Below are 15073 nucleotides of genomic sequence, written 5' to 3' on the forward strand. Positions count from 1 at the left end.
CTGCACTTCTTCTGAAGCATAAAACAAACTTCTGTCTTTAATTAATATATGGCTTGCCCCGCTGTCGACAATCCAGTTAACAGGTCCTAAATCTTGAGACTTCTGTTTACAAACAAAGTTCACACTTCCCTGCTTCAAGCCTCCGTCCCTGGAGTTTCGCTTGACTGCACAGACTTTTCGGATATGCCCACGAGCCCCACAGGCATAACAAGCCTTTAACAGCTGCTGCTTGTAATCCTGTTTGCTTTCGGCTGCCTCCTCCGGTTCGGCACTTTTCTCCTCCTTGCTTCTGACAGCTTCCATCAGCTCGGCTCTCTGCGCCTTCTGCCTCCGCTGCCATTCTTGGGACAAATCCTGCAACGCGTCCCACATCTGTTTAGCTGACGGCTCATCTCTCACACACATCAGTTGAGAATCCGATAGAGCCAAGATTATAAACGCCTGCGCCCTCTGATCTTTGCGCTTCCAGGCCGCGGTCAATACCGCCGGGGGTGGTCCATCTATAATGTCCCATAAACCCTCTGTTATCAGCAAAGCCCGCATCCTCGGCTTCCAGCTGCCATAATTCTTTTCCGTCAATCTTTCCATTGGCAAGCCTCCCCCAGACAGGTTTACAGCCATGTTGCTCACCTCTGTCTGGTACAATCAATCAAGCTGCCCTCTGGAACTCCGTCTGCCGTTCAGACCAGCAACTTACTCCCGTGTAATGCGCTGTGGATCTGGGCCCATAACCCCTGTTGACGTGTGCGTTGTTGCGTGAAACAGCATACATTACGTTGGAGTTAAGTTGAGCAAGAAACTTCTTCAGAGCATTAGATCATGTTAAGAGTCTTTATTAAGACATTATGGCCAAAGGCTTAAGAGTAAATACATGTAGAGTTTCTTCAGTCACCCCCCTTCTGGTACATCTCTCTCCAAAGGTAAACACAGAAGAGAACCTCTCAGTTCAGAGGCAATACACAGAAGACACAGCTTAACACAGATAGCTGCTAGAACTTTTCCCAGTCTATCGCGATGGTTACCATAGCAACGGCCTTGGCAGTCCGTTCCCAGACTGGGCAAAGACATAACTCCCCCCTAGTTACAGTTTTTCAGACTTGATGGAAAACAGACTCAGTGACAGTGCGGTTCAATGGTCAACAACTTTATCCTTAAGTTCCCAAACTTTTTGGCATCAATGAGGGCTCCTCAGAATGTGGTGCATCCACTGTCACTCAGAAGCCTGGGAAATGTAGCTTTCAAGATTCTCCTGGTTCAATCCATTTGAGTCAGATTGAATGGATAATTGCAGTTCCCAGCCTTTCTAGTACCAAATTATACTTTAAAACTAAGACCTTCATTGTCATAATGTCTTCCTGAAAACCCACCCCACATCAAAAGGTTAAGATGAGAATGTGAAGTTCTGGTACTGAGTGAAAACCATGATGAGCTAGATATGAACTTCAGTGGGAGTTTGGTCTTGGTTAGCAATGGGGTTGGGGAGGAGCAATCTCTGAGTTCAACATTATGAAACCTGGTGTAATTCCTAGTTTGTTAAGGCAGGAGAAAGCATCCGAAACCCAGTGGCTTGAGGATAAGCTGATGGGAATACTAGGGCCTTGATGAAGTTCCATTGGCGCAGATGTGACACCCATATTCTTCTTTTGGGAGTAGGGCATTATAAATTCAATAAGTAAATAAAATTATTTCTTCTCATGTTCTGCTTCAGCTACAGGCGATTAACTTAGTAAGGACCAAGATCAGAGGCTATTTATTTGATAAAATACCTTTAAAACGTGTTCAAATTGCTTTAAAATATTCAGCTCACTTGTTTTCACAAGCCACTACAAGTGAAACCTATTATTTCCACTTTGGGGGGCAGGATGAGGCGAGAGAACACACAGTGCTCAAGGCTGCTCATTAGATTAAGATGAGACTTGAATCAGGTCTTCCATATCCAAGTTCAACAACACTATGAAAGCTGAAGTTTCTGTATCTCTGCTTACTCTAATTGCACTAGTGTTCTTTCCAACCTCTTAAAAACAGATGGAACATTTATTTTAAGCCTAACAGGATATCCCTAACACAAAAGCTGTTCTGTTTGCCAGATAATTACAAAACACCATAAGAATGCATTTACTGCTATGCTTCATGCTATCCAGGCAGTAGCATCAGGATACCTGATGAAAGATGACCCAACTATAATAATTTATCCCAAATTCTAAGTGCTATATAAAGTTTTATAAAGGTAGCTTACCAGTGAAACAATTTTGGTTTCTAAATCCAGCACTTTAATTTGATGATTGTTTGTGTCTGCAACATAGAGTAAATGGCCTCCCTCTTCAACACACAGGCCTCCTGGTTCATTAAAAGTTGAGGAGATGAAGCTGGAACCAATGACATTGCTTGCTTCTCCTGTACCTGCCAACGTAGCACAGTTCTTCATTTTGGGATCTACAAATTTAATCTACAGAAAAGCAAAACACAAGGAATTTTATAAATAATAAAGGGAACACTGCATTTATTTTTTACTGTATTACTTGCGGAGAAATGACAATCTTCTGAAGAAATTAGAGTTTGAGTTCCAAGTTTAGAACAGAATATTTTACCCACTTAACAAATCACTTATCACAATCAGAAGTGGAAAAGAGGATGTTATTGCTACATAAAGCACATATAGATATTTATTAAGACTGGCTGGCATGATGATGGTCATAATATTATGCTCGGAGTGCAATGATATTAATACAAAATTATCATCATCATCATTATTTATACCCCACCCTTTTTCCAAACTGGAACTCAAGGCGGCTTCCAGATAAAAGTAAGAACATATCATTAAGAACATATCAACATATAAAAAACAGCATTATAAAAGAATTAAACTATTACGATGTTAAAACCAATTATCCATACACTTAAAATACTGCAACCCAGTTTAAGAGCATACAAGTAAAAGAATAACATACAGCACCCTCTTCAATCACTTCCCTTAAAGCCTTCAGTTCCAAAGGCCTGCCGGAAGAAAAAAGTCTTTAGCTGTCAGCGGAAGGACTGCACAGAGGAGGCCATTCTTGCCTCCTTAGGGAGGGAGTTCCAGAGCCTAGGAGCAGCCACTGAAAAGGCCCTGTCTTGTGTCCCCACCAGTTGCACTTGTGAAGGTGTTGGGATTGCAAGAAGGGTCTCTCCTGAAGATCTCAGGGCCCGGGCAGGTTCATATAGGGAGATACAGTCTGACAGATAGCCTGGACCTAAGCCGTATAGGGCTTTATAGGTCATAACCAGCCTCCTGGGGCGGACCATCCTAATCGGTCCCCCACCCCTGCAGAGGTTTTGAGTCCCAGTAAGTCTAAACCCAACCAGGTAGTGATCTGCCCATGACAACGGAACTACAGAGAGTTCCTCCACACCAAGATCACCATCATCCCATCCAGCACAGAACACAAGGTCCAGAGTGTGGCCAGCAACATGAGTGGAACCAGATACTACTTGGGACAGACCCAAGGTTGTCATGGAGGCCATGAAGTCCTGAGCCACTCCCGCCAGAGCGGTCTCGGCATGGATGTTGAAGTCCCCCATCACTACAAGCCGAGGGGACTCCAACACCTGTTTGTATACGTATACATGTGTGTGACTACATGTAACATGCTAATATAACAAACTTGTATTTATCATTGTATCATATACACTCCTCAGAGACAGCCTGCTGCATGCAATGGGAATCACATTTGTCTATGTTAACTGTGAACAATCTTGCCACAATGCCAACACAAATTTTTAGTATCAGGATCTTAATGATAAAACCATATATAACTTTTATTCTTAAACCATCATTTATTTCATTGATATTTTATACACGTACACATGCATAAACTCTAGCATAATGAAGAAATGGAATCAAGGGTTTGGCTGCACAAACCAGTGGACCTATGGACAGGCTCTGTTCTCACTGTTTCATAGGAAGTTTTAGTGGAGAAAACAAAACAAAGGTACAATCAGAAAAATATTCTGTGGTAGTTCTCTCACAAGAAACTGGGAACATCAAGAGTAGGGTGTTAATTTTAGTTTGCACCTCCAGAGTGTCTCTTTACTTTCTTCCATATAAATGAATGATAGCCATTCACTCCTAGCTGCACTAGGAGTTAACAACGAAGATGTTTTAAGATGTTTCAGAGTGCTTTTAGTGCTTTTCTTTGCTGCCCTGGGCTCCTTCTAGGAGGAAGGGCGAGATATAAATTTTAAAAATGAACAGATAAATAAAGCAGTGCACTTGGAGACACCGTTACAATTGAAGAAAAAGTTGTTAGCTAAGTGCCCTGCCTTCATAAAGAGAGATCTTTTATATTTCCAACACTGGGAACTGTGGTTTGTTTCACTCCAAACAAATCACAATCTGTAGCCAAGGTTTTATTATTATTATTATTATTTATTTGATTTATATCCCACTCTTCCTCCCAGCAGGAGCCCAGGGCGGCAAGGTTTGCTCTTGAATTACTGGTTGTGGCTTACTGAGATCTAAACAAATGACAATCCCTGGTTAGGACATAATGCCAAGTGAGGGATCATGGTTTGTTTCCTTCCAATGCAAGCAGGGAGGAGCAAAAAAAGCTGACACAGGCATGTTCAGAGCACATCATTAACTAAGATTTACTGTGACTTGTAAACTGGGCCACTGAATAAAACTTCTTGCTTGCTAGGCATTGTAGGCCAGTAAGAATTAGACATTCATGTGCTATTTATTAGCAATGTGACGGACTTGAACTACTCAGAAAATCGCTTTCTTGAGTATTTATGAAAGAGATACAGATGTCAAGTGACTGCCAATATTTCTGTAGGAAAAGGAGGACCAAAATACAAGACCTTTTTCATGTTCCTTGAAGATAAATGTCACTTATTGTTGAAGTGCATGTGAATGTACCAGCTGTATCTGACATGTTTTAAAGGGTCTCCAGCAGCCGCCATTACCAAGATTTAGACCAGCACACCGGTGATATCTGTCAGTGACCCATGTTTACAATGGCTCAACAGTGATACATGACTAGCACACAACCGAAAGAGCTAGGGGTTGCATCATCAGACAAGCCTAGGGAAGAGGGAAGGCAATTTTTCAGTTATTTGTGCTACTGCTCAGAACTTGCTTAGAAACATTAAAAGGGAATATAGCCAGCTACCTTCTTCCACTTTGTCCACGTTTACCACTTTTAAGTGTCATAAACTGGGTGTCCTGTTGTTGGACTGTTCTTGGGGGTCTATACCATCAGATAGGAATGTAGCCTTAGCACCTTTACTGCCATTGTATATAATCAAAGGCATCCTCTACATAACATAAAAGCTGATAAAAAAAAAGCAACTACAGTAGGGCCCCGCTTATACGGCGCGTTCTGTTCTGGACCTCCGCTGTAAAGCAGAAAACGCCATAAAGCGGAACCCCATTGACTTTAATGGGTTGCGTCGCGCGAAAACAGCACAAAATGGGGGAAAAACCTTTAAAATTGAAAATGAAAGGCACCGCATCACCGGAACGCCTTAAAGCGGAACGCCTTAAAGCGGGGCCCTACTGTACAACAATGTACAAAAATGCGATACACTTTGATTCTTACCTCCAACAGTTTTATACTACTGAATATCTAAAAACCCAACTTTGTAGTAGTATTGGTGAAATGTAGTTTTAAATAATACATTATGCGGACTCACCTTATGATTATAGGAGTCTGCAACATAAAGGAGGTTCCTTTTCTTGTCCCAGGTTACTCCTAAGGGATGCTGCAGCTTTGCATTTATTCCAGCTCCATCAACATCTCCAAAGGCAAATAAATTCTTTTTTTCAAAAGAAAAAAAAATCTTTAGAGTTATACACTAATTAAATCTTTTTTTATATATAATTTAGTGAAAAACTAGACTCTTGCTGGACATGATAGATATCCAAACTAGCAACTCAAGACACAATTGAAGCAGAATAAAGTACAGGACTGTTTCGTCATCAAACATGAATCCAAATCAGATTTAGAAAAGCTGTTTTTTACCATCAGATTAGTATTTGGTACACCATGCAAGCAAGTGATTATTCAATCTCATGTCTACAAAAAATCACCAGGGAAAGTCATCCCTTGTTCACTTCTCAGCACCAACTGAAACATTTAAAAGATCCATGTGTGTGTGGGCACTTTGGGAATACTACTGCATGTGAAAAAAATAATTGTACTTAGAAAGCTGGAATATGAGAAAGAATCCTACCTTAGCCCTAAAATCTGACGCATCCAATTTCCATGAGAAGTACGATCAAACATGTAGTCTGCATCCAAAAGTGGTCTATTGATGTATTTATTTATTTATTAAATTTATATACCGCCCGACTAGCATAGCTCTCTGGGCGGTGAACAACAAATTAATACAAAATACAATAAAATCCAATAAAACGAACCACAAAGTACAGAGAATGGGAGATCTAAAAACAATTACAACACAATTTAAAACATAATTAAGTTAGATTAAAAGCCCTGGAAAAGAGGAAGGTTTTAACCTGGCGCCAAAAAGACAGCAGCGTCGGTGCCAGGCGTACCTCATCGGGGAGACTGTTCCACAGTTCGGGGGCCACCACCGAAAAGGCCCTAGTTCTTGTAACCACCCTCCGAGCCTCCCTGTGGGACGGAGCTCGGAGGAGGGCCTTCGATGAAGAGCGCAGTGTACGGGCAGGTTCATAGTGGGAGAGGCGTTCCAACAGGTATTGTGGTCCTGCGCCGTATAAGGCTTTATAGGTCAAAACCAGCACTTTGAATTTAGCCCGGAAGCAAATTGGAAGCCAGTGCAAGCGGGCCAGAACAGGTGTTATGTGTTCGGACCGCTTAGTTCTTGTTATCAGTCTGGCAGCCGCATTTTTCACTAGCTGAAGCTTCCGAACTGTCTTCAAAGGCAGCCCTATGTAGAGCACATTGCAGTAGTCCAGTCACGAGGTTACCAGAGCATGTACCACTGATGTAAGGTCCTCTCTGCTCAGATAGGGACGTAGCTGGGCTACCAACCAAAGATGGTAGAACGCATTCCGTGCCACCGAGGCTACTTGATCCTCTAGTGACAAGAAAGGATCTAAAAGAACTCCCAAGCTACGAACCCGCTCCTTTAGGGGGAGTGTAACCCCATCCAGGACAGGGTATATATCCACCATCTGATCAGAGAAACCCCTCACCAACAGCATCTCAGTCTTGTCAGAATTGAATCTGAGTTTGTTAGCTCTCATCCAGTCTATTATCGAGGTCAGGCAACGGTTTAGCACATCGACAGCCTCACCTGCAGAAGATGAAAAGGAGAAGTAGAGTTACGTGTCATCAGCATACTGATGACAACGCACTCCAAAACTCCTGATGACCGCACCCAACGGCTTCATGTAGATGTTGAAAAGCATTGGAGACAAGACCGACCCCTGCGGGACTCCACATTGGAGAGCCCACGGTGTCGAGCAATGTTCCCCAAGCACTACCTTCTGGAGACGACCCGCCAAGTAGGAGCGGAACCACTGCCAAGCAGTACCCCCAACTCCCAACTCCGCGAGCCTCTCCAGAAGGATACCATGGTCGATGGTATCAAAAGCCGCTGAGAGATCTAGGACAATCAACAGAGTTACACTCCCTCCGTCCCTCTCCTGACATAGGTCATCATACAGGGCGACCAAGGCTGCCTCGGTGCCGAAACCAGGCCTGAAACCCGATTGAAATGGATCTAGAAAATCGGTTTCATCCAACAGTGCCTGGAGCTGGCCAGCAACCACTCGTTCCAAGATCTTGCCCAGGAATGGAACATGCGCTACTGGTCTGTAGCTGTTGAAATTATCTGGGTCCAAGGAAGGTTTTTTCAGGAGTGGTCTCACTGCCGCCTCTTTCAGAGGGCCAGGGACCACTCCCTCTCGTAAAGAGGCATTTATCACCTCCTTGGCCCAACTAGCTGTTCCATCCCTGCTAGATTTTATTAGCCAAGAGAGGCAAGGATCCAGTATCGAAGTGGTTGCCCGTACCTGTCCAAGCACCTTGTCCACGTCCTCGAGCTGAACAAACTGAAACTCATCCAATAAAACATGACAAGACTGTGCTCCAGACACCTCATTTGGATCAGCTGCTATAAACTGGGAGTCTAAGTCCCGACGGATGGAAGAGATCTTATTTACCATGCACTCTCTTTCAGCACTCAAGTTGGCTAATTTTTCCAATCACACACACACACAAAAGAAAAGAATTCTTCGTCCAGAACTTAGGAACGTTTGCTATCACCCTTATCATTTATCTATGCACACCTTTCTGTTTAAAAGTATTAAAAGCAACTTTAAAATATTGTGATCAAAAACACTTAATATAAAAAACAAGCTTTCTCTGACATAAACTATGAGATTGTGTATTTGTAAGTGCATTAGTAAACTCAATTACTTTTCCTAATGTGCAAAAATATTTTAAACTACGTTTTAGATTATTTTTAACTGTGTCTTCAAATGTTTTAAGTGCTTTCAGTATACTTTTTTCTTGTTAAATTGTTTTGGTTATGTTTGCTGCCCAGGGCTCCTGCAAGAGGAAGGTTGGACAAACATACATACGTAGATACATACATACATAACTGGACAAAGGGTGAGAGAGCAAAATTCTCATTTGTGGTAGTATATTTTTTCTGACTCCTCCTCCTCCTCCTCAATGCAATTTCTCAGACCGCTAGCAACTTGCTGGCTATGAACTTTGTGACCATCTGCAGGAAAACACAACTGTACTGAATGAGTGAACATTTCTGATTGGCAGGAAGGAGTTAGTACTACTGAATGGCAGGGAGGCAGCACTACCACAGTAATCAAGGATTGTATGTACAATTGCTATCATAACTCAGAATTATACTCTTATTCAATAAGTTTGACATAAAAGGTCATAGAAAATAAACTTTCACACCATATCCCCCTATTGGACATCTTGTAAACTAGATTTGAGCAGGAACAGAGACAGCAAGAAAAACAAATTTAACTCACCATTGGGTCTCTTTCTCCTCCTACAAGGTGTTTCACGGCTCCATCTTTCAGAGAAATGGTACGCACAGTGCTACTTTCACTGTCTGCTACAAAAAGGTAGTTCCAAGGCTCTTCAGCAGCAATAGACAGACCAGAAGGCTGGGCAAAGCCTGCTTTATGGGGATATGCATTGTTTCGGTTCTCTTCATTTCCACTCCCGGCAAACCGAAGGCAGATTCCTTTTTTTAAGTCACTAACGGGGGAAATGGGCATGTTAATGGATCCTACCTAATTATTTGAACTGCAATTTCTTTCATATTATCACTTACTGCAAGTCACTTGGATCCACAGAACAAAGGGAAGAAGCTTCCCTTTTTATTTTTTCCTTATTGTGGATTAATCCATTTTATTTCCTTCTACAAATGTTTCATTAAGAAAACAAACATATCTTGTCCCATTTCTCTTCAATTATGCTTTCCCAATTATACTAAGTTAAAAAAAATCTCACCAGCAGCTACACTTTCTTCAGTGGAAGCAAGAGCTTCTATAATCGAAATGCTCATTCATCAGAACCGTTTGGATAAGCAAGAAAGAGATGAAGAAACGGAAATACAAAAAAGTTTACCAAGAAGTGAAGCCTAGTAGAATGACACATTCCACTTATCAATTATTGACCTGGTGACAAATCTAACATCCTATCTTACCTTCCTTTGGGCAGTTTTCCACTTTCCAGCATGAGTGCCCAGATTTGATGGGTACCTGCCATGGCAATCCACAGAACATCGTCTTCATGAGCTGCTGAAACTATAAAGGGCCTAACATTAACAACACTGGTAATGGATGAGCCCTTGTTAGAAGATCTACTAATTTCTTTCATTACCAAAAACCCTCCAACACTTTTCAAATTGCCAGCCATTCAGTAAAATATCAGGCTCATCTGTCAATAGTACTGAATGCGAGGAAACAGAATAAAGATAAACTGTTCAATGAAGGAGCATGAAATTTTTATATAGAAGAGGCTCATTTTTTTCAGTGGTAATTTGATGTAAGAAAATTGCCATAAGAATGAGCAAACAAATGATATTTAACATCACGGAAGATATGGAAAATATATAAGGGAGGAGAAGGAAAGTGATAGACAAGTCAGCACCCTGGGCTAAGTTCAAGGTTCTGGTTTTGGTGTATAAAGCCCTATACAGCTTGGGACCAGGATACCAGAAAGATTGTCTTACCCCTTATATATCCAGTCGATCACTACGCTCTGCAGGTGAGGGCCTTCTGCAGTTACCATCTTATCAAGAGGTCCGTTCCATACAACATAGGAAATGGACCTTAAGTCTAGTGGCACCTGCCCCTTGGAATTCCCTTCCCTTAAATATTAGGCAGGCACCATCTTTGTTATCTTTTTGGCACCTACTGAAGACCTTCCTCTTTCAACAAGTCTTTTATTTATTTATTTAGTATATTTATATGCCACTTTTCATCACCAGGTGACCTTAAAGCAGCTTCCATAGCAAGAACAAAACAATATAATATAAACAATTTAGAACACAGTAATTTTAAAAACTACAATAGTATCAATAAATAACACAAAATATCACAAAACAGGCTGAAATCTCAAATCAATCAAGTCTGCAAAAGAAAGAGGAAAAAACAAATATACAGTAAAGTCCCATCATTGTATAACAGTCCATATTCTTCAAAGAAGGCTGTAATAGATTCCTGTAATAGATTCCTTTTAAGTAGATACCTTATCCCAGTCTGCATCTGTGTTGGAATTCCTTTTAAAGATGTTTTTAAAACTTTTTTAAAAAAGATGTTTTGTTTTAATATATTTTAAAGTCTGTTTTTATGATGTTTTAGAGTGTTTTTAGTGTTTTGTTTGCTGGTCTGGGCTCCTACTGGGAGGAAGGGTGGGATATAAATGTAATAAATAAGTAAATAATAAAATAAATAAAGAAGATTTCTACCACATGTGATGGGTGTGTGAAGCTGTTACGTTTTGGGCAATTGTCATACAATAGAAGAGGTGCTCTAGGTGAAAGTAGAAATGGACCCAGTGATGTTTGTTAAATTTTGTTAAGAATGGTGTACCAGCAGAGAGAAAAAATGCAGTGTTATGTATTTTCACTATTGCAATAATTGAATATACAATACAGAAGAACTTTGGGAGCAGATATAAATTATTAACTTGACTGCCCTTATGAATAATTCTGAGATTTGTAAGAAAATGTAAACAGCTCGGTTCCAGAAATTCAGGTTATGAGCTCAAAGATTGGGTTTAAAGGTTCAGAAATTAATACGTTATTATGAAGTATCAGAGGAAAATATGAGAATGTAAGGTAAAAGAATAAGCAGATATTATGTCTTGCCCTATGCAGGCGTATTTATTCAATAAAGATAAAAGAAATAAAAGGATGCAGAATCAGAATTTGTTGAGCAGAAAAATGAAGGCCCAAATTCATTTTAAGCCCTTTGTCAGAATATAAAACCGAAAATAAAAAAAATCCAAGCAACATACATACAACTTAGTTCTCCAGATACTGCTTGCCAGAGCGATTGGAAGGGAGATGGACTTATCACTTGCACAACAATTTAGGGAAGGTAAAAAAACAGAGCATACCATTGCTTTTTGTTAGATTCTCTATACTGAAGAATTAATTATAAAAAAATATAGTTTCTTCTGGAAGCTCTCTGCATATGTCAGAGAGATGGGATCCAAGTGGTAGTAAGGATGAATAGAAGCTTAGCTAGTAAGCCAAGTTGATATTTGTAGGCCCCTGCTGATAATTACAGAGTACCTGCTAAAAAGACTGTCAAGGTTGATGAGAGTGGGAGGGAAGGAGGTTTTCCTTCCTCGAACATATTCTCCAGCTTCTCCTTACCATTCTAACTGGAGGAGCAGGACCAAGTACACAATTTTCTTACACTGACACATACCCTGCTAAAATAACAATGGCTTCAATATAGCTGCCACTGAAAGAATAAGAGATGGACCAGCCTTTTTTTTCATGCTCACAAAGCAACCACATCCTCCAGGCCTTGAATCCTCAAACTTTCCTGTGAATTTAGCTCTTGTTTGTCTATGTGTGTGGACACTTCATCCTCTCCTAATCTCCTCTCCTAAACTCCTTGGACTGCTTTTAGGAGGAGTGGAGGGAGGCAAATTATGTCTGACAGGCTGCTCTTCCACATGGGGTCTCTGTCAGAAGAGAATGAACCACTCTCAGCAGCATTATCCCCAAATGCAGCACATTACGTTTTATATAAGATAAAAGACATGTATTCACAAATCTCATTCAACTTGTTACTTTCGCTTGATGATATCAGTGTCTGGAGTGAGTGGCAGATTTTGCACCCTTTCAGCCATGCCCCATACGTTATACCAGTTGGAAAAATGAATCTGTAAATCTGTGTGGCATGTGCTAAACACTAAGAATTCAGAAATTCTTGCAAACTCTCTGGCACACTACAGAAAACAGGTTCAAAACTCAGATATAAAAAGCTCTAGTCAGAAATTACATCATTTGTCAAAGCTGGGTCAAATTTTAATTTTTTTAGGATGAAGTATATGTCATTCAGCAGTGAAACTAAGAAGAAAACTACACTTCTTAGAAGCACCATTTCCTTTTTCTCTCTGGTGAGTACAGGAAAAGGAAGGAATTTCCTCTGGAAACCTAAGTCAAAACCTCCACAGCCTTTCTTGGCCAATGAGAACACCGTCAGAACCAGAAGTATAAGATAAGGAAAGAGAAAGATACTCTGTACTTAGTTCTATTATGTATGGCTCCAAAGTCTTCTAAGTACAAATGGAGTTCTCGTGTATCACAAATGAATAGTATTTGGAAAAATGAGAAAGAGTGAAATACAGGATGATCTGTAAGCAAATGTATGTACTAAGCATATATTTCAATTCACATGCTTTTGTTCATTTTCTTTTAGTATGGATTTACATTATATAATCAATAACTCTGAAAAACTGATAAGAGACTCAATGTTCCTGAAAGGATCCTTCCTCAAAAACAAATAATTTCCCCCAGAAAAGTGATTAACAGATTTATTTATAAAAAGTGAATACTTTGTTTGAAAACAGAGTGCATTCTGGTGGACATTTTTAGTAACTAACATTTGGGCTTGATAACCCAAACGAAGTCACTGCTGGAAAACTGCAGTTACTCAGAACTATATTCCATTGAAAATCACATGAGTTACATTCAAATAAACATGCATCAAGATTGGCTTGCCAGTGCATTTTTATTTTTTCATACTTTCCTGATGCAAACTTTCCCTTCAAAAGTTCAGTTAGCACTATATGTAATTTTTCTGAAAGTATAGCAGATATCTTTTATGTAAAGCAAGCATGCTTAAAACTCTGTAAATGTAAACAATTCAATGCTTTTATTCTTTGATCACATGTGGCATCTAACAAACATAATGCTTTCCTCTCCCTCACCTCTCAGCTAATCAGGCCAAATCAGGGGTATAGCAAAGGAAAATTGTTTGCACTGCTGCCTTCAATTCCTTTACAGGCATGGCTCAAGCTGCACCTGCAGATGAACATCCTTTGTATCGCCAGCTTGAATTCAAGCAGACAATGCAAATTAATATTTGTGCTTACAGCAAGCCCAGCTTTATGGGGTAGGTAAAGATGCAGCTGCAAAGGAACAAGCAAGAGCTGTCAGCACCAATCAGCAAGCCTGCTTTGGGCAGAGATTGGCTATCCTACTGAATGTTTGATCGGAAATTCCATAGCATAGCCAAACCCTGTCCAAAGTGCGTAAGAACATAAGAAGAGCCTGCTGGATCAGCCCAATGGCCCATCTAGCCCATAATCCTCTTCTCTCAGTGGCAACCCAGTTGCCCTTGGGAATCCCACAAGCAGGACCTGAGTGCAAGAGCACTCTGTCCTTCTGTGGTTTCCAGCAACTGGTATATGGAAGCATACTGCCTGCGACTATGGCTAGTAGCCACTGATAGCCTGATCCTCCATGAATTTGTCTAATCCTCTTTTAAAGCCATCCAACTTGGTGGCCGTTGCTGCCTCCTCTGGGAGCGAAATCCATAGTTCAATTAAGTGTGGCATGCTGTAAGCACTGATCAGCTTATCAGTACTGGCAGCAAGTCTCATTTAGTCCCAACTCTTCCACTGCAAGTGTGCCCACACCTGACATTTCATATGACCTCAGGTGTTGGACAGATGAGCATGGCTTGGGAAAAACAGGCTCACAGGCCAAAATGGAACTTGTGCCAGGACTAATCTGGCCCATGGGCCAGAGGTTTCCTATCGTGGATTAAACTGAAATGTTTATTTTAAATTTCTTGTACAACTAGATTATCTTACATTATATTTTATCTTGGACAAAACACACATTTATGGTAAAATTATTATATGGGGAATATATTTACCTACTTGCCTTACAGAAGAGATGGACAAGTTTCTATAATGAATGTCATACTATTCCAAACAGTAAACTCCATAAAAAATGTACACTCAGAGCTTCACAGATATGAAAAAACATACACAGGCATAACACTGCACTGGACACAAATATGCAAATAAAAACTGCTTTGGGGGCTACATCTAGGCCACAGATTTCCAGCTGACAATCCCTGCTCTAGAGAAGAAGAAAAAAGAATAAGACAAACTTTGTAATATGCCAGTTAATATGCTTGATGTAACATCACCTCCAATTACCAATCAAATGTCACAGGATCTTGACATAAATGATGTGATAAATACACATCATAAATACACACAAATTATATTCCTAAAATAAAGGTGCCTATTTAGCACGACAGTTATTTGGGATCTTTGCAAAGATTTAAAAACCACAACCTTTTCCCCCCAAGCACTATGCCGAATACAACACTCAGTTGTCTAATATTTCATATAACAACACAGGGGTTATAGTATGTGCCCTTCTTCTACTAGCTGCTTTTAAATTTTTGCTACTGTCATGCAGTCAACATGGGGCTGCCCTTGAAAACCTCACAGGTTGTTACTGGTGAAGACTATATTACTATACAAACTAGTGACATAAAGGTAGCTGAGGATATATTACACCTTTGCCTCAGAGTTTATAGTTTCTATACAACAAATAAGTTGCCTTATGTCATATCCAA

At 40.4% G+C, this 15073-nt stretch overlaps 1 protein-coding gene across 3 annotated transcripts in view; it reads right to left on the minus strand.

The window, feature by feature from the left end:
* Positions 1-15073, minus strand: part of NHLRC2 (NHL repeat containing 2) — an 82985-nt gene that overhangs the window by 19582 nt on the left and 48330 nt on the right. For all 3 annotated transcript variants that reach the window (XM_061635944.1, XM_061635943.1, XM_061635945.1), the window contains 4 exons: positions 9655-9754; positions 8972-9203; positions 5674-5796; positions 2237-2446 (listed from right to left, as the gene is read on the minus strand). In XM_061635944.1, coding sequence (XP_061491928.1) covers positions 2237-2446; positions 5674-5796; positions 8972-9203; positions 9655-9754 — 665 coding nt within the window. The remainder of the gene's footprint in view (positions 1-2236; positions 2447-5673; positions 5797-8971; positions 9204-9654; positions 9755-15073) is intronic.

The sequence above is a fragment of the Rhineura floridana genome, chromosome 7 (assembly GCF_030035675.1).
Source record: "Rhineura floridana isolate rRhiFlo1 chromosome 7, rRhiFlo1.hap2, whole genome shotgun sequence".
Classification (NCBI taxonomy): domain Eukaryota; kingdom Metazoa; phylum Chordata; class Lepidosauria; order Squamata; family Rhineuridae; genus Rhineura; species Rhineura floridana.